Below are 18,599 nucleotides of genomic sequence, written 5' to 3'. Positions count from 1 at the left end.
TAATTAATGAATGAATAGACTATCATATGAGAATTTAGGAATTTTAAATTCTAATTTTTGAAACTCTATCTTAAAGGTTATTCATTTACAATTTTTTTTAAAGTTGACTCCAAATTTAAGGCAGTTTTCTGTGGCTAATCTCCCACAGGAGCAAGTAAACAAAAACACCTTGTTAAACATACTCGCCTGCACACAGCCAGGCGAAGAGACCAAGAAGGAAAGAGGGGCCCTTTCGGGTTCAATCTCTCAGACAACCCAACACATTACCGTTTGATTTGGAAAGTGATCCCCATCCCGGCCTCGCACAAGCAATCCCTGCCTGAGGGACTCTCCTAAGAATCAGCAGCCCGGGCTCTGTCTCGGCGGGGGTGGGGTGGGGTGGGGGGCAGCAGGGACCCTCATGACAGTCACTTCCAGCGACACCAGCAGGACTCAGCAAGCAGCACGTTGCGTGCCCTAAGAAAATCAGGACTGCCTTGTGGGTGTCAGGGGAGGACAGATGGCCCCTAGGAGGAAAGGGGACAGGTTCACGTGTTAATTATTCATCATACCCTCCAGGCACCTTCCAAAAAGATCTTGTCACCTGCTTAGCGTGACATTCAAACCTGCCCCCTTTTCCCTTTCTGCCAGCTGTAAGCCCAAGATGAGATTTACTAGTAGCATAGCCGGCACCTAGAACATTAAAAGACAAAAAAGGAAGAAAGGCTACCCGCCAGCATGCTCCTCATGTCCTCATGACCACTTTTCATTCTTGTTTTTGTACGTGGAGTGGCCGGGGCAGGCAGGCATGGACTGGGGAGGAGGGAAGGGGGAAGGGAGGGGTGTCACAAATGCAGATGATCCGACATAAAGATGAAAAAACTTGCAGAGCCCTGTGGCGGCGCAGGGTGGGTGAGAGGGGGCGGCTGGGAAAACGGACTGCAGGCCAGGGCTAGGCCGTGTCTGATAGCAGTCAGGCTGAAACTCGTGGTGTGGCCAGCACCTAAGGACAGGCACACCCTCTTCTCCCAAAGGGGCAGTAAAGACCCTTAAATCCAACCAGACTCTCTCATCTTGCCCAGAAACAGGCCCCCTCCCCACTGACCCTCAGCTCGGTCAGTGACCCCTCTGCCCTCCAGGGCGCCCTGGCCTCCAAGGCGTGGCCTCCGCTGTCCCTTCACTTCCTTTCTGGTCACTTCCAGCCTCCGTGGGCTCGGCTTTGCACATGCATCTTTGTCAGGCCTAACCCTCCTATGCCCACCACGTTGACTCTCCCCCAGACACCCTGACCGGTCTCCTGACCTGTTGATTTACTCGTTTGGTCATGTGTTCATTCATTCAACAGATATGTACGGTCCTGGGACACAGCGGTGCCAAGACAGCCGCAGGCCCTGTCCCCACGTTTATGATCTCACACGGAGAAACATACAGCAAGCAAGCCAATGAGATTCATAAAGCACATGTGTTACAAAGCGGCTCGGTCAGAAATAAAACAAGGAGGGAGGACAGAATGACAGAGGGGAAGGGTTTTCTATTTAGATAAAGAGGCAGGGGGGGGCGGTGGGGGAGGGAGCAGGGGGGAGGGCCCCCCAGGGGCTGTTGTTTGAGTGGAGACCTTCCCCACTGGAGCATGACCTTCCCTGCTCAGTTACCCCTCTGTCCAATACGCAGGCCCCTCTCCTTCACCCGCCGCCCCTCAGAGCCGCAGCACCGGCGCTGAGAAGCCGTGGAGGAAGCAGCTGTGAGCATCCGGCCCTGAGCAAAACCTGGGCAGCCCCGTCTGTGAGGCTCCACACCCTCCTCCTCAATCTTCACAGCCCCCTGCTCCCACCGGAGCAGCCGCCGACGCCCCCGCCCCCCCACGAACCTTCACCACCCTGCTTCCCACCGGTGCTCGGTGGGTTCTGATTGTTGTCTGAATAAATAATTGGCCTGGACTCCCATGGGCATCTTCTTTTGTTCCGGGAGGTAAATCCCCAAGCACACTTTAATTAGAAAGTGCTTTCTCTGTACCGCCATAAAACTTATATTAAAAATGGAACTTAAAGTAGTTTAAATTAAGTGACTTATATATAATTAAAAAGCCTTTAAGGCACAATAAGGCTCTTTTTCAATTCCCTTTTACAGCAGAGTCAAAAAGGGAGGAAGGAGCCCGGTGGCTGGCGTGGCTGGCTGGATGGCTAGTCACCTAGCCGCCGGCCCACCGAGACTCCCGGGTAAAACCAACAGCTCTTCCCTGTCCTCTCCTGTTTCTCAGGCGGGAAGCGCCACCAGCTGCAGGCCGCTCAGCTGCAGGTGAGATTCAGGGCGGTGCCTCTGTGATTGATGGGAGAACGAGCGAGGGCTGTGCAAAGAGCACTCTGCACCACTCTGGGGCTGGAGCCAGGCCAGCCTTCGTCACACCCACCCAGACGGGCTGGTGTTGGGGCAGCACACATGGGCACCTCGTCCCCAACAGCCTGAACACCCTCTCCCTCTAAAGAGTGGGGTCTGAGGAGGACATTGGTGAGGAAAGTGTTTTGTCAGAACTGCTTCCCTAGACTAACCCAGTGATTAAAAGACCCAAACAGGGCCCGGGCACATCCCAGAACAATGAAGAGCAGTTTCTGGGGCTGTGACACAGGCATCAGTCCGTTTTTGAAGCTGCAGATAATTCAATGTGAGGACAAGAGCGGGAAGCCCTGAGCACAAGTATCTTACAACCTCTCCCCCAGTATGAGGTTCTCCCTCTGCTCCTCACTGCTCCTCACTGCGGTGCTGCAGCCTCCCGGGGGCCAGCGTGGCTCCCACAGGGGCTGGCAGGCTCTCCCGGGAGCTGCGTGGTGTCCCTGGCACAGGAACTGTGCACAGGGAGGTGCCTAAGGAGGGACGGTGTTCTCTTCCAACAGGGATGATGCCGTGTGAGCTCGCAGCTCTCAGCAGCCCTGGGCGCAGGTAGGAAGGCAGGCAGGAGCAGCACCCGGAACGGAGAAGCCGCTCTGGTGATGGGAGCGGGGTGACGGCCTGGAGGGCACGAGCTGGCTGGCTGCAGCCCCGCAGGTGCAGAGCTGGGCCCGGGCCCCGTACACTGAGCCACCAGCTGCACATGCTCACGTCTAAGAGCTTCCGCCTCCTCAGCGCTAGGGTGAGATTCAGGTTGTGCCCATGAGATCCTTGGGCACTGAGAGAGGAGGGCACAGGGAGCACCACTGTTTGGTGGCTGCTGGAACTCACCATTCCTTCCCCCACCCCTAACCCCCCTCCCTCCGCAGACAGCACCTTCGGGACTGATGGGCATCACCCTGCCCCAGCATGAAATGGAAGAGGGGCTCACCCATGTTTCAGGGCCTCTGCAGTGTGTGTGTGTGGGGGGGGGAGGAGGGGAGGGCCCACAGTTCTGCTGCGGCCAGTGGGCAATGACCAGAAAGATGGGGTGGAGCGAAGGCTCCATGGGTGGCACAGGTCAACTGTGAACGATCAACACCTGAGCTGTCCCCTCACACCTCCTCCTACGTGCACCCAGGCTGGCATCCCTGACTCTCTCACCCTTTGGGGCTTCCCATTGGCTCACTGGCTCCAGCGCCTGAAAACGCTGGAATTCCTTCCCCTCGGCTTTCTGCGGAACGGCAGTGTGTGGACCCTGCCCTGCCCACCGAGCTGCCCTGCCCTCCTGGATCACGGGCAGCTTTGATCACTCCCCAGCACGGCCATTCCAAAGGTGGGGTGCCCTTGCCCACCTGGGTGAGGCAGGCATGCCGCTGCCCATGACCACAGCGTGGCCAAGCTCTGTGCCCGTCTGCCTGGGGCTGTCCTACCCCTGGCAGGAGAGCCCCCCCCCCCCCCCACCATGGAAGGAGCATTTGGGCTAGCCTCTGGCTACAACTAGCACTGACTGTTTTATTCTCTGCCTGTGGCTGGCGGGAGGCGGGAGGCGGCAAACACCAGCATTTTCCCACTATGTGTCCTGATTCTCCAAAACCCTTTATCTGTTGGCAACTGCTCTGCTCACTAATGCTGGGAATCCTGCCTCCTCCCTAAGATCAAGGTTCCAGAGCCTCGCTTTGAAAGGAGTCACTCTCATTAACTCTCGGGAACGCCCCCAGGCCAGCTCTCAGAGCAGAGACAGAGACCACACATCACGCTTAGGTCTCCATCCAGAGGCCCGGCACCTTCCCACGTCCACGGGCACAGCAGGGGGGCAGATGCTCAGGGACCCACGAGACAATGGCTGTAGAGTTCTCACCAGACCCCCTTAGAGAACTGGAAGGAAAGATATTCACTCTCCTAGGATCAAAGCCAAAAAGACATGAACTCTCCTAGGATCAATGACTCCCTGCAGGCCCTTCCCGCTGGGTGGGAGAGATACCAGCAGGGCATGTGCACTAGGGAGCCGGAGGGGAGGTGGTTAGGAGCTTAAGCAGGACGGTCAGAAGGCCTTTCCACCCCGCTCCCCCACTCAATGCACGGGAGACCTCCCACAGCTCACCTGCCTGTGAGTCCCTCACAGACTCGTTTAAAGAAGTCCGTGAAGGATCTACTCAAACTTGGACAAAACGGCAGCTGCTTATTAATGCTATCATCACTCAGCTACAGAAAGAATTTCATCTCCGAAACTACAATTCCTAGCAAGCATCTCCTCCTTCCTCCCGTAAGGAAAGGGTGAGACATGTCATCCAGACTCCCAGCCCTGAGCTCCAGAGGGCCCCCTGCCCCCACACCCTCAGGTGCCCTCTGTCCCCACCACTCCCTAGCTCTTGGTTACGCATAAATAGACATCACACAGACACCACGTTCCTAATGCAGCAAGACTCTGCACCTGGCTGGGAGCAGAGCGCAGCCCGGAGCCGGGGGGGGGGGGGGGGGGGGAGGGACACTCCCCGTGCGTCCTGTCCTGCGTGGTGACTGGCCTAATTACCCCGCAAGTGCTGTGCTGCTCACTGACTCCACTGGGCATCAGGCTCTCTAAGAAGAGGCAACTGGTAAAGCCAGGACTCGCCTCCCATGTTGCCCCTTTACTCTCCCCAAGAACTAGTCCAGCTAAACCTCGAAGCAGCTGCACAAAGGAACTCCCTGCAGCCACAGGATATGAGACTGTGGAGTCACAGGGCCACGTCCGAGCCCCAAAGCCCGCTCAGTTTTGGTGGGCGGGTGCGGGCACAGGCCTGGGTGTCAGGTGCCCAGGCACCAGGACGGTCGGGGTCTGACCTTGAGATGTGAGTTGGCGCCCAGAGGTCAGGCAGGCTTTATAACGGGTCCTCTGGGAAAACCCAGAGCGGATTATACTCAGCCTCCGAGCTGCCCAGCTGCAGATGGGCCGGGCTGGTGTGGGAGGATAATGAACGGTGAGACAGGAAGGGGAAGGTGGGCAGGCAAAGAAGAGCAAAGATTTAAGACCTCACAGGCAGGCTCCTCCCCTGACTCCAGCTCTCTGACAACCTCAGCGCACACGGCTCTGAGCGCGTTCTGAGAGGCTGGAGGCTGGTCCTCACTCTCAGCCGCCCCTCCACCCACATGAACTGCCCTCCCGCTCTCCAAGGCCTGCACCCACTCCCTCTGCTCAGAACGCCTACATGTCACCTCACATATGCGGGCCTGTCCCCTATGGATGGGACCAGGGAAGATGCTTCTGCAGTCAAGTTCTCAAAGACTAGACCTCCTCTGAGCAGTCAGGGCCCTGGAGCAGGGGGCCCGAGTGATGGCAGGGGCAGGGCTACGGGGCTGATGTGACAGGGTGAGGTCCACAGGGTGGGGTGTACAGCTCTGTGGAAAAGCCAGTCTCAGAGGAGAGAAACATGGAGGATGGGAAGAAGGAGAAGAGAGCGGCTGCCTGGTGCTCGATGCCCGGGGCCCACCCGCAGCCGGCAGCCGGCTCCAGGAGATCCCTGGGCTCAGGGTACCCCTTCCTCATGGGCACATTGGGAGGCGAGTCTGCTCCTGGCCATCAGGGGTCCCAGGCGGCTCACTTTGCCAGCAGCCTGGACATCCAGCCCACCAGTCTCTTCTCCTTTTTCCTCCCACAAGATATGGTCCTATTCCAGCCCATGCCTACACTTCCATACTGTGCCCACCCAGCTCTCCCCCACCCTCTCCAAGGCCCTCCGCCTCCCCGAGGGCCTCCCTGACCCCCGCTTCCACCCAGCATCCCTCTGCTCTAAACTCACACCACCCACAGTTTGGCCCACACCATAGCCAAATGCGCTTTCTCCAGTGTTCACGGCTCACCGAGTGTGAGCACGCCGCTGATCTCCTAAAGCTCTGCTTGCACCTTTTCCTGCCCGCGGTTACACGGTGAGATCCAGCCTGCCTGCAGGGACTTCCCGTGGATCAGCTCGTGACCAGTGCTTCCTGTACCGCAGGGATGGCTGTTGTGAACGAAGTCAGGTTTACATTTTATTACGCATTTCCATGAAGCACAGAGGATTTTGTTCTAGTCAGCATGGCCATAGAAGTGTTCCCATTCCTAAAAGTAACCAAAGCCATTGGGACAGCGGTGGACAAGGACGGACACCTAGCCCAAGGAGGGTCTAAAGCGAGAGGCTGGCCTGTGAGACAAGCATCCATCCTGCTGTGGGACAGGGAAAGGGGAGAGAGGGGGGAACCCCCAGGCAGGCACGAGCAGCTTCCTCCTTCGTTAGCCTATAAACAGACTGAATTTCCTTTAGGCTGAGGTTGAGAGCTTAATTGAATCACGATGCACAGGTTAGAAAAGAGTAACAATCGACAGAGGTGTGTAAATTCCTTCTGCTAACTCAGATTCCTTCAGCAACCACAGACTGCTCCATCTACCTCCCAGTCCTCCCACCCACCCACCCCCAGGTCCCGCTGGTCTTCAAGCCCCCAGAATGGAATCATAAATCCTCTTTCTAGTCAATTACTTGGCCCAGGGCCAAGCACAGAGCTGGGTGCTCGGTGGCTACTGTTGATGACTGAGATTTAAGTCCATCAGACAGTCCTGTTGGCCCAGACAACCCAGGACCCAGAAACCCATGCTCAGTAGGTAAATGATGTCCTGAGAAGGTCTTTGATTTGGGACATAAGGACATACCCCCGAGCTATGCGGCCAGGGGATGAACACCCAAGCACGAGGCAGAAAACCCTCTTCTCCACAGCCAAATGCTGAAGTGGAAACAGCCGCGTGTGTAACAGCCAAACAGCAGAGCGGGGAGGAGGGGAGAAGCCCTCCAGGGAGAGCACCGCCTGGCAGGCCTCTCCCACCTGACGTCTCCCAGGGGCCCACAGGCAAGTCCACTTCCCCGAGCGGATGCACAAAATGTGGCATCAGCAGAAGCACAGAAAGCCGAGGTCGTTCCGACAGAAAGTTTCTGAGCACGCTTTCCGTGCAAGGCCAGAGGGGAAGTAAATAGGCAGAGTTCTGCTTTCTTTATCCGGAGCGCGGGCTTTACAGGATAGGACAGCTTAGACACGCTTTCAATCCGATTGCCCCACGATGACTGTCGGGAGCAGCCCTCAGAAGCCTTACACCTGGGTAACGACATCTCCAAAGACAACTCTGTCCCCATCGCCCTCGGCGCTGCCTCCCTTCGCAGGGACAGCTGGCGGCCACCCTCCCCGGAGCCACAGACTGTGTCTGCTGACGGAAAATCCTGAGCACGAAAGTCTGCATTTGTCTGACCTTACATTTCCTTCTCTGGCTCCCTGTTGGCGAGGTTCGGGTGTGCCTGCCTCAGTGATGCTGGCCGGGTCACAGAAGGGACAGCCGGGGCCACGCGGGCCCCAGGGACCACTCTAGGAAGGCCCAGCCACTGAGTGGAGGACTCTGCTCCCGCCCGCACACACAGCGGGAGGACTCTCTCAGCTTCCTCTGACTCAGTAAGGACGGTGCAAAGATCTGAAACGGTGACAAGATTCCATTATAAGTAGAAACCAAAGACAGTCAGCTGACTCTCTCCTGGGATTTCTTTTGTAAGGAGTCCTAGAGACTCTAGTCACCTTGTCCAAATTCCTACATGATGCCAAAATGAATAATAAAAGGTCACTGACTCATTCCCTCACCTGACAGATATCGGAACGTCCTACTTTGTACCAAGCTCTCCCAGACCTGGGGGCCGGGGGAGCCCACACCGGGAGACTTACCTTTCCACCAGGGAGAGCGCCCTCCCACCCCCAGAGCTGCCTGCTAAACACGGAGTGGCAAGGGCCATGGCCCAGAGGGACACACCAGGCCATGGGGAGGAGAGGGACATGCCAGGCCGTGGGGAGGGAGAGGGACATGGCAGGCCGTGGGGAGGGAGAGGGACACAGAGGGGCTCTGAGATTACAGCTCCCACTGCCACATTCTGAGCAGGTGCTCGGTGCCAGGAAGCACAGGTGCCATCTCACTCCTCATGACAGCTCTGACAGCAGTGCCGTGATCATCTGCATTTTACTCATCGCTTACCTGAAGGTCACAGGGAGGAAGGGCCCTCAGCACACAGCTGGCAAGAAAAGGCACAGGTTAGAGCCCCTGAGACAGAGGCAGGGCTGAGGCTTCTTAGGAGCCAGTGCAGACAGGCAGCCCCAGCAGGAAACACCTACTATGGGGTTTTAAAACAACAACAAATATTCTAGAGGAGAAAGCAGGAACATGGAACATACAGGGTTTGGTTAGGAGATGGGGGGGTGGACAGACGCCAGAACTGCCTGCATTAGGCTGTCCTGGCCAGGAGCTGCCCAGCCAGCCAGCCAAGCCGCCGGGAGCACCGAGGCCTCTCAGCCTGCGTGGGGCCAGGTGTGTTGTCAGAAAAGCAGGCCGGCTGCAGAGCCCCAGGCCCCGGAGAAGAGGTCCGGAGAGGGAAGGGAGTGGCTCAGGTGCACAGACCTCCCTTGGGCCAGGCTAGACCGGAATGCAGAGCCTCAGCCACAATCCTGCGGTCTGGTCCTGCAATAAGCTGGGTTTTGACAGGCTGCCATGAGAGTTAGAAGGTTCCTCCAGGGCTTGGGGTCTCTGCTTGGATCTCCCCCCCGCCACCTCCGGGCCATCTTCCAAGTTTGGGAGCGGGTGAAAGGATGAACAGGCTTTCCTCTGAGGGCAGAGAGAAAGCCAGCCCTATAACAGGCGGATCACTAGAACTTACACACGCCCCGTGCCACTCCCAGCTCCACGGCCCTCACCGGGCAGTAATACTCACTCACTGACTTCACTGCCATACCTCAGAGCTCTCCTCCATCTCCTCACCCCCACCCACCAGCCTGTCCGATCGATCACACTGCAGCCCAGATCCTCAGGGATGTGACTGTGCGGCACCTTCCCTTGGAGAGGAGGACGACGCGCCAGGCAGACGGCTGGCTGCCCCTTCCCCCGATCCCGCCGGGACTGGGCCCTTGTCTCTGCTCGTGGCGATCCACTCGTGGCAGGATTCTGGGACACCACTCCCTACTAAGCCCCGAAGTGCTGTCATAACACATTTTAAAATTAAACTGAAATGAAGTTAATTTTGTTTTCTGAATGTCACTATAGTCCTTGAAATATCTGAGCACAGCATGGGGCTAGGAACTGTCTGTCTCCGGGGTCAGCTGGCGGGCAGCCCCATCAAGATGAAGTGTTAAAAGAGAATGCTCAAGTTTCACTTTTTTTTCCTTTTTTAATTACTGACACTAATACAGATGTCCCTCATTTCCCCCTACTTTGCCCCCTTCCACCCAGCTCCTGCCCTACCCCAGGCCTTCACTGCCCTGTAGTCTGTGTCCATGGGTTATGCATACCAGTATATGCTTACATGTTCTTTGGTTAACCTCTCCCATTCAATCCCCCAAAAGCTCTTGGAGCCAGGACCCCAAGAAGAAAGAGATGGGGATTTCCTTAATCCATGTCTTCCTGCTTCAAGGGAATGCCTGGAGCCAAAATGCAAATGTGTGTGGTCACCAATCAAGAGGGAGGGTAGGCTCAATGGACGGACAGCTTCTCAGCCACTGGGACGCATGTCCTCCCCACAGCATGGCCTGGCCCCCACTGCAGCTCCCACAGGGGCCGCCTGCTCCAGGACAAGGCCCACCGCACCCCACGCCCAGCGTGGCTGGAACCAGTGCCGTCCGCCTCCCAGGGGGTGGAGACAGGCAGGGCCAGCAGCTCAGAGCAGAAGCCACAGCAGTGAAGGCAGAAGGACGAAGGCCCTGGGAGGGAGGAGGGAGGCCCACCTACATGAGGTCTGTGACAACCTGTCCGACACCAGCAAAAAGCATTTACTTCTCTCTACATGGGAAGCCGGAGAGACAGCCTATAGGTCACGGAGAATAAATCAGACAGGGGATGGGGCCCCCAACATGGAAATCAGAGCCCCCTGTACAACGCCGGGCCTGCTGTCTGATTACGGGGTGGGCGGTGTCCTCACGGAGCACAGCTTATTCAGCAGCAAAGGCCTAAATAGTTAGATGAGTAAATGCTAAGTGGAGAGGGGAAAAATAATAGTTCCCTGTGAACTCATCAACATTCATTTTCCCGGGGCATTGAACTTCTCGGAGCCAATTAAAACTCTGTCACCTATAATCTCAAAATACTAAAAGGGCAGTGCGCCCGCCCGTACAGAGCAAAAGGCTCCCGGGGAGAGGCGGGCGAGGAGAAATCCAACCCAGAGGACAGGGACAGCCACTCCCTCCGTCCAAGGACAGAGAGCAAGAGCTCCGAACAGAACACCAGCCAGGCGGCGGCGCTCCCCCAAACAGCCTGGGTGGGCCCGGGGGACAGAGACTGGGACAGGACATGGGTAAGAGTGCCATGGAGGTGGTGGTGGGCGGACCCTGCGGATTTAAATCACCTACAAACAAACCAAGGAGGAGCGCTGGGATCAGAGACCTAAGTATCTCTCTCCACCCGCGTGCTTGAAAATAGGTGAGAATGACTCCAAACCCAGTCATTCTCCTATGTTGGGTAGGCTTTCGGGAGGATTTGGGCTGCTAAGACTGGGCATTAATTTAAAAAAAAAAAAAAGTTTTTCTTAAAGTGTCATTGTGACTGAATCCAAGGCAATCCTCCCCTGTCCTTTCCGGTATTGTGCTCCCCCTCCCCTCCCCTCTCCTGGCCCTTCCATTGGCACCTCTGCTCACTCTGCCCCTTGCTTTGTGGGCTTGGTCCTCCCGGTGGACAGACAGGTCCAGGCTGGATGCTGGGCGTTTTCTTACCTGTCTCTTACCTGTCTCTGGCCCCCACGGCCATCCCACGCCCGTCCCACGCCCTGTTATCTCCTGGCATGACTGCAGCGTGCACGCTGCTCTTTCCTTCCTGACAGCAGTCAGCACCGTCGTGTTGGCAGAGGCTGGCAAAGGCCAGGCTTAGTCACCGGCCGGATGCTCCTCCTTGGGTGTGTGCAGGGGGGGTGAGGGAGGACGCATCTGGGACCTGTCTGCCCAGCTGCCCTGGGACTGGGAGTCGCGGCATCACGGGAAGCTCCTGAGAAATGAGCATGTCAGGCCCAGCCCCGATCTACTGCGTCAGCCTCTGCACTGACAGGCCCCCTGGCTGTTCACAAGCTCACAGAAGCTCCAAGGGTGCGGGCACAGGCCACAGCCCATGCCAAGTTGGGTGGGAACCAGCTCATCCGACAGCCCCATGAACTTGGAGCATGTGCCACCTTCTTTCACCTTGAAAATCATGGATTTGCCCACACACCTGCAGGTGCCAGGTCGTGCTCTCCCCATGTCACCTGAAGAGCTAAAACCCACACCCTCTGACACAGCAGAGAGCCACGCTGAGTGTTCAAGCCCAGAGAGGAGGCTGCCCACACCCCACTTGCAGTAGGCGTCCTGTTCCCTGGGAAGGGGTGCAGGCACCCGTAAAAAAAAAAAAACAAAAAAACCCGGTGCCTCTTGCTGAGACACTTTGTCCCTCATTTTCTTTGAAAGCCCGTCAAATGCTAGATTTGGCAACAGTGAGCATTTAGGAAGTGTGATGTCGGGGACACACAGGAGAGATACATGCAGGCCTGTGTGGCAGGCGAAGCAGAGAAAACGCCCAGCATCCAGCCTGGACCTGTCTGTCCACCGGGAGGACCAAGCCCACAAAGCAAGGGGCAGAGTGAGCAGAGGTGCCAATGGAAGGGCCAGGAGAGGGGAGGGGAGGGGGAGCACAATACCGGAAAGGACAGGGGAGGATTGCCTTGGATTCAGTCACAATGACACTTTAAGAAAAACTTTTTTTTTTTTTTAAATTAATGCCCAGTCTTAGCAGCCCAAATCCTCCCGAAAGCCTACCCAACATAGGAGAAGCCGGAGCAGGTAAGGGCTCTGCAATGGGGAGCCATCCTCTCAGAGGCCGGGGTGCCTGTGAGCACAGTCTTGTGAAAAAGGGGAAAGGGCCAGTCAGCCAGGGAGGGCGGGGCTTTCCTAGGCTGGCCCTTGGGGTTAGGAAGCAAGGGAGTCACCTTTATTACAGACACCACTGGACACAGTTCTTGCTCCAAGACACGCAGTGTCTGACCTCCAAGCACATCTCTGGCCCGTAGGCACTGAGGCTTACAAAGCTAACAGTTTCCATAGGAGCCAACATGACTGTGTCCAGTTGTCTAGTTATCCAGTTATGCAGGACTATAAAACAGGAGAAAGAACAATTCTGAAGAAGTTCAGTAAGACACCTGAAGGATGCATACGGCTGTGTAACGGCCACCATGCAATCCCAGAGCCCAGTGAGTAGGGGGGGACACAGCACCCAGGGCCCAACATGGGGGGCCCTCCCATGCCTGCTCCTCAAGAGGGTCTGAGTTCCTGGTGCTGCCACCACATCACTTCTCATTTTCCTGGTTTCCCCCAAATATAAAATTCTACCAACATTGATTGTCCTACTGTTTCTATATTAGCCAGAGCGTAGTGGGAAGGGAAAAGTATAACTATTTCAGAACTTCAATAAGTGGTATCTCTCAGAATTATTTCTTCTGAATTCGGAATTGCATTAGTATTCTAGGCCATTCTGCCACTCAATCCTTTTTAAAGAGCAACTCCACCCAGCTGCGTTTCTTTCTAATCTATGTTTGTAAAATGGCAAACTCCTTGAAGCTACGTCAACTTCAGTCTTTGTTCGTAAAACAATTTAACAAAATTCGAATTTGCTGTAATTGCTTTAGAAATGTAGGAACACACATGCACTGGTCATTTAATTCTTACTTACCCTTAGGTCACTCAAGTAATTGGTACAATAACTTTAAAGGCAAATCAAATCTCATTAATGCTTCCCAAGTACTTTAAAAATCGTAAGCGAGTGGATGTTTTGTAAATGACTACTCTCGGGAAGAAAACACACACAGAAACATTTTACCATTTAGTTCCTGAAACAGTCTTTAGATTTATTTGGTGAGTCTCAAGAAACTCTGTTGGTTTTTATTCTTCCAGAAAATAAGACTGTCTGAGGAAACTGCTAGAGGAGTTTCATGTGGTTTGGGCAGTGAGTTATGGATATGTTAATAGCTACAACTCAAAGAAGAAAAAAAATCTACCCAGAACCTATAACACAGGGACTTGCTTGGATGCGGATAAGGTACAAGCCTGGCTTGGCTGGCAGGCTGCTGGGGAGACCATGGGTGTCTCCGCTGGAAAGGAACCCGCTGTGCACTTAGTACCAGGTGGTCTAATCGGGATTTGGAAAGCACCGTGACTTCATGACTACTAGCAAAATGTTAAAAATATTGATTGCCTCAGAAGCACACTGAGCTTCTATTTTGCTCTTAAAATGATCAGACACTGTGAGGAAGAGAAAGATAAATAAGATAGGCTTCATCTATGGGAGGGGTGGGGGGAAAGGTAGCAAAGACTAGGAGTTCAGAGGAAAAGATCGGATGTAACCAAGAGTGGTCAAAGAAGGTTCTGGATAAAAGGTGAGCGCCAGAGCTGAGCCTCAGAAGAGGGGATGATTCAGGCATGTGGAAAGAAGGGACAGCCTCCTGAGCAAGAAGACCCTGGTGATAAGAGGGGTTAGGGGGGTGCGTGCATAAAGTGTGACCAAGGTCAGCAAACTCAGCAGTTACAAATGTCCTGTCTCTGTCTACACATGTACTGAGGCGGTCCTTTGTCCTGGGCCCTTCACATCATCAGCAGCTCATGTAACCATCGCTATAAGCAGACTCCATGAGTAGAAGTGACAACCCTTTGCAAAACTCCATCTACAGCGAAGAGCATTGGATCGATGCAGTTGCAGAGTCTGCAGAGGCATCACTTCCTTTTCTGGAAACAACAAGATTCCTGGAACTGGCACCCTGCCAGGTGGCCTGGTGGGCTGGAGCCTTTGTCCCATGCACCAAAAGGTTGTGGGCTCAGTCCCTGGTTGCGGTACACACAGGAGGCATGTAATTGATGTCTCTCTCCCACATTGATGTCTCTCTTTCTCTTTCTTTGTCTCCCTCTCCCTTTCTCTCAAATCAATAAAAGCATCATATCCTCGGGTGAGGATTAGAAAAACAAATCCCTGGACCTGGAAGACCATGGCATCTCCTGGACTCTAGCCTAATGGGGGGAGAGGAAGAGCAAAACCACACCCCCAAGCCAAAAAAACCTCCCTTCCTCAGGACGAGCAGAGGCTGCTCTTTCTTGTTGGTGCACAGAGTATCAGCTAAGGTAGAGAGACCCTAAGTTGATATTAACTTGTCCTCAATGTACCTTCATCCTAATCCCACCTTTATCGACTAGACCACTTTACATGGAAGAAGTGATGTGAAGCCGTGGGCCAGCGAGCCCCAACAGCAAGCAGTCTAAGTAAGCAACCTACGCGTTTGCCTGTTTGCTTTGCTATTAAACATGCCACGGCACATTTGTAGGATTTAGGTGATCGTTTCTCTCCCTGGATGCGAGAACAATGATTAAGCCATTCCAGGACGCTGTGCTCCCCAGCAAGTCAGCCTCCAGACCCTCTCCAAAGAGCATTAAGTCACATCCTACCTGGATGTAGATGGGAGAGATAGTCTTTCTGTTTAATCACCTGCTCACCGCAAAAGGAAGCCTTGCTAACTTCAGCGGGAAGAGTGTGCCGCAAATCGCTTCTGAAGCTCCCTGAAGATTAAGGCCCCATAGGTTCGGGACCGCATTACAATTATGTAATAATGAAAGAGAAATCGTATCATTTGATCAAATAAATGCATCAATCCAACCCTACACTGTGTACCGTTGCTCGGCAGTGTTGACTTTTTGAGGTAATTTTTCTCTCATCCCACAGGACAGGAAATGCGCACAGAGGGAAACGGGGGGTGGGGGTAGGGTGTGCGTGGAGGATGGCAACGGAAGTGCAGGAGCCCTGAGCTGCTCTCAGTGGAGACGCAGTATTCGCTGCATCACAGGGAAAACCCCAAGGGGGTTTTGAAAGTCGTTTCTTAAAGCTCAGCACACACAAAACCTTTTCTGCAGAAAAGCTGGGTCCCCCAGGAGCCCCACATTCATGAGGCCTGCTACCTGAGCAGGGTGAGGTGTAGTTCATGAATCCTCTTCATTACTTAAGAGCAAGTTCACCAAGCAATTAGCAGTATATCAGACTCTCCGGGGAGGCGTCGGAGAACAAGTTTTCCGAGCACTTTAGAAGCATTTATACACACCTCGCGTGCCATTAATCACTCTCATCTGTTCATTAAGGCGGCCTCCCGGAGGACCTCCACCTGCCAGTTCTCTCTCGGCGTGCTCCTTTTAATCTGTGGACCCGAAAGGGAGTCCATTGCTCTTAGGATATATTTTATAATTAAAAGGCTTCATTCGCTCACAGGGGGTGTGCTCCACCCATGAGTCTGCATTTTCCGGGTTTTATTGAATATACCGAAGGCGGTTCTCTGGAGGTGTTCTTTGTGGAAGTCAAACCTTGCAGCTCCAGCTGGGTTTTGGAATGCATTTTCGGCTTTGGAGAGATTCAGACCATTACTTACAGCATGATGTACACCTTCTGTCCGTAGCAACACACGTTGCTTCTTCTGTCCACTACCTAGAAGGGGACCGGCTGAAATTCACACTGCAATCTAACAGATCTAAGTACAGGTGAGGGGGTAGGTCAGATACCGAACAGCAATCAGTGTGCAATGTCAGGTCCGCTGCTAAGTGGCCTTACCTTTGCCTGTGACTCCTCCGCGCCCCCGCTCAGGCCTCGGCCGGTTCCCGGGTCGGTCCATCCCAGCGCAGCCCGCAGGGAGGCCCCGAGCAGTGCGAGACGCAGCCAGACGCGTCCTGGTTTCATTTTGGTGAGTCTGTTGAGAAAACGGCAAGGGCTTAGAATCACGTGTTACAAAGTGCAAGCAAGTCGTGGGGGAGTTAGTATTTGTACTCCACAATCAGATAAGCTTGAGTTAGATCCTAGCAACAGCTTTTCCGTTCTACTGTGGAGAAGTTATATGGCTTCTGAGCCTTGCTTTACTCCTCTTTAAAACGGAGTCAATAATATGTACCTCAGAGGGCTGCTGTGAGGATGGAAGGAGTCAGTGTCAGGCGCACAGTAGGAGCTCTATCAATGCTAGCTGCTCTGTAGAAGGCCACCCGAAAGGCCACCTACCACTACGTCCATAAGAACAGGCCAGGTGACAAAGCTGGGCCCCTTGGTGAGGCCACCATGCACCTGTGCCTCGGTGTCCTCAGAGAGCAGTTCGCTCTATAAATGCTGATGAGGAATCATGGTAAGCCTGTGGCAGCCCATGTGCAGCCAATATCTCAGTCTACAAACTTCAAAATATAATTATAAGGTCCAATATTTTCATTTCAAGACCAATCATTTTTGCAGCAGAATCCAAGCAGCCCATGGGTAATGGGATTTCAATCACTGTTAAGGTTTTTCCTGAGGCTCCCGTGATAAATGGTCTAAAGTCCCAGAAGACAAGACATGGGCAACTCAAAGTAATCACAGAATTACCTGGCTGGAAAAAAAAAACTAAGTATCAGCTACAATAAATATCCCACTCCGTGTCATGTGCTGGGCATTGTACTAAAGGGGACCAGGACACAGACTAGTCAACTTGCACAAGTAGCTGTCATTTTTTTGGTTTTGTTGTTGTTGTTTTTTGTTTTTTTTTAAGGGTTTCTACTATGAACATATTCCGACCTCAATTTCAGTATCCCTAAGACACAGAGCAAGATAGAACGCACGGTGCAGTGTTTACAACTCTTACTCTGAGAGCTTTAGGGGTTATTGATTTCTGTGAGCACCAGACAATTTAGTGCCTAATTGCATGTGGTCCACACTGCATCTTGATCCTGGCTGGGAGATGAAGAGACACAGAGTGCCTTGGAGGCCAGCAGCCCCTGGGACCTGGCGTAGGGCTGGTCCGGCGAAGGCACCCCAGTCAAAAAGGATTACCTGCCTGAGGGACAGTACAGCCCGCTGGAGGCGTCCACTCCTGTCCACCCCCAAAGGCAACAGCTTTGGAGGACTCCGACCCCAAACAAGGGGCGTCAGAGGTGCCATATGGTCACCAGGGCTCCAACACACACAGTCCTGCCACGTTCCAGGTTTCCTTTGGCGGCTTCCCGCACCCAGATAGAGCTGCCTCTCTAGATTGGCTGCACGTCCCCAGCCTGAGACAGAAATGCCCCTGGGAAGGAGAAGCAGGCTGAAACGTGTGGGCAGGTAACACGGCTCCATGAAAAGGCAAGGTTACAAGTTATGACTGTCTTGTAAGAGAAGGTGTCTTCTTAAATTAAAAAGAGTCCACGGGCTCCCACCCCTACATCTGTTCCTCCAGCTGCTCATCTTCCACATCTGTTGGCAAAGCTGGAGCTAGGAGGGCAACCGTCCAGGTGTCAGGTAAGTGTAGTGTGAAGGTCACAGCCGCGCCCCCTTCGGCCCCGGCTCTGCACTCTGAGGGAGGCAGAGGTGAGTGGAGAGGTGTGGCTTTGGCTGCCACCCACTCGGCACACCCCATCCAGCACTCTAGCTGGGGCCTGGGGGTTCCTCCAGAGCTGGGGAGGAGGGAACATCACACTCGGAGTGGGGGGGTGGGGTGGGGGGGGAGAGAATAGAAATTTCTTTTCCGAACTGCAACCAGTTTTTCTAAAAATAAACAGGACGACTCCCTACTGTCCATAAATTATTCTCTTCTGAACACAGAGCCACGTCCCAGACACTGCCGAAATCAGTTGCTGGATTTGGGGAATTTTTTTAAAAAAACCAGCAACAGTAACTCAAGCTAGAACTAGAAAGACATTGCTTCCCACTCTCTTTTATTCATCCTCCCCTACTTACCCACACTCAGCAATTGTGCTGCTGGGCTGAGCACACACAGGGAGGTCTCTTCTCCCTCCTCATGCCTCCCAGCCCAAATAAACAAAAAAAGCGAGGCCATCAAGACTTATTCTGGTTGATGTCCAGCTGTCAGTTCCAGGAGTTAGGAAATGTCCAAGCCACAAAATTTAGTTTTCAACTTGCCTGGTAATCCAAGACCAGTTATGTTGGATATTTTATTTTTAATGGTTGGCATCAAAATAAAACCCACTCATTTTAATTGCTATTTTGGCAAGCCGCAAATCACTTCCCCTTAGGAGTATGCAGCCTGACCTCTGGCTTTGAGCCAGCTGTTCTGTGTTTTGGGAAGCTGGAGCTCAGCCCTGTCACACCTGGGCTTGTCCCTGGATTCATCTGGTTTGTATGGAGGTCCTGGGAGATTTTATTTGAATACAGGAGAACACGGGAGCCAGGCCAACTCCTGAAACATTCCGAGGCAGCTTCTTTGTAAAGCTGAGCTCAGGTCCGCTACCACTAGATC

At 53.9% G+C, this 18,599-nt stretch overlaps 1 protein-coding gene across 5 annotated transcripts in view; it reads right to left on the bottom strand.

The window, feature by feature from the left end:
- FSTL4 (follistatin like 4) overlaps positions 1-18,599 on the bottom strand; it is a 518,038-nt gene that overhangs the window by 275,546 nt on the left and 223,893 nt on the right. For all 5 annotated transcript variants that reach the window (XM_084886586.1, XM_084886587.1, XM_084886588.1 and 2 more), the window contains one exon: positions 15,959-16,094. In XM_084886586.1, coding sequence (XP_084742712.1) covers positions 15,959-16,084 — 126 coding nt within the window. In that variant the 5' untranslated portion in view covers positions 16,085-16,094. The remainder of the gene's footprint in view (positions 1-15,958; positions 16,095-18,599) is intronic.

Source organism: Pipistrellus hanaki (assembly GCF_964339955.1).
Source record: "Pipistrellus hanaki genome assembly, chromosome: 5".
Classification (NCBI taxonomy): Eukaryota; Metazoa; Chordata; class Mammalia; order Chiroptera; family Vespertilionidae; genus Pipistrellus; species Pipistrellus hanaki.
Note: the sequence above shows the minus strand (reverse complement) of the source record. Positions and strands in the feature narration are given on the sequence as shown.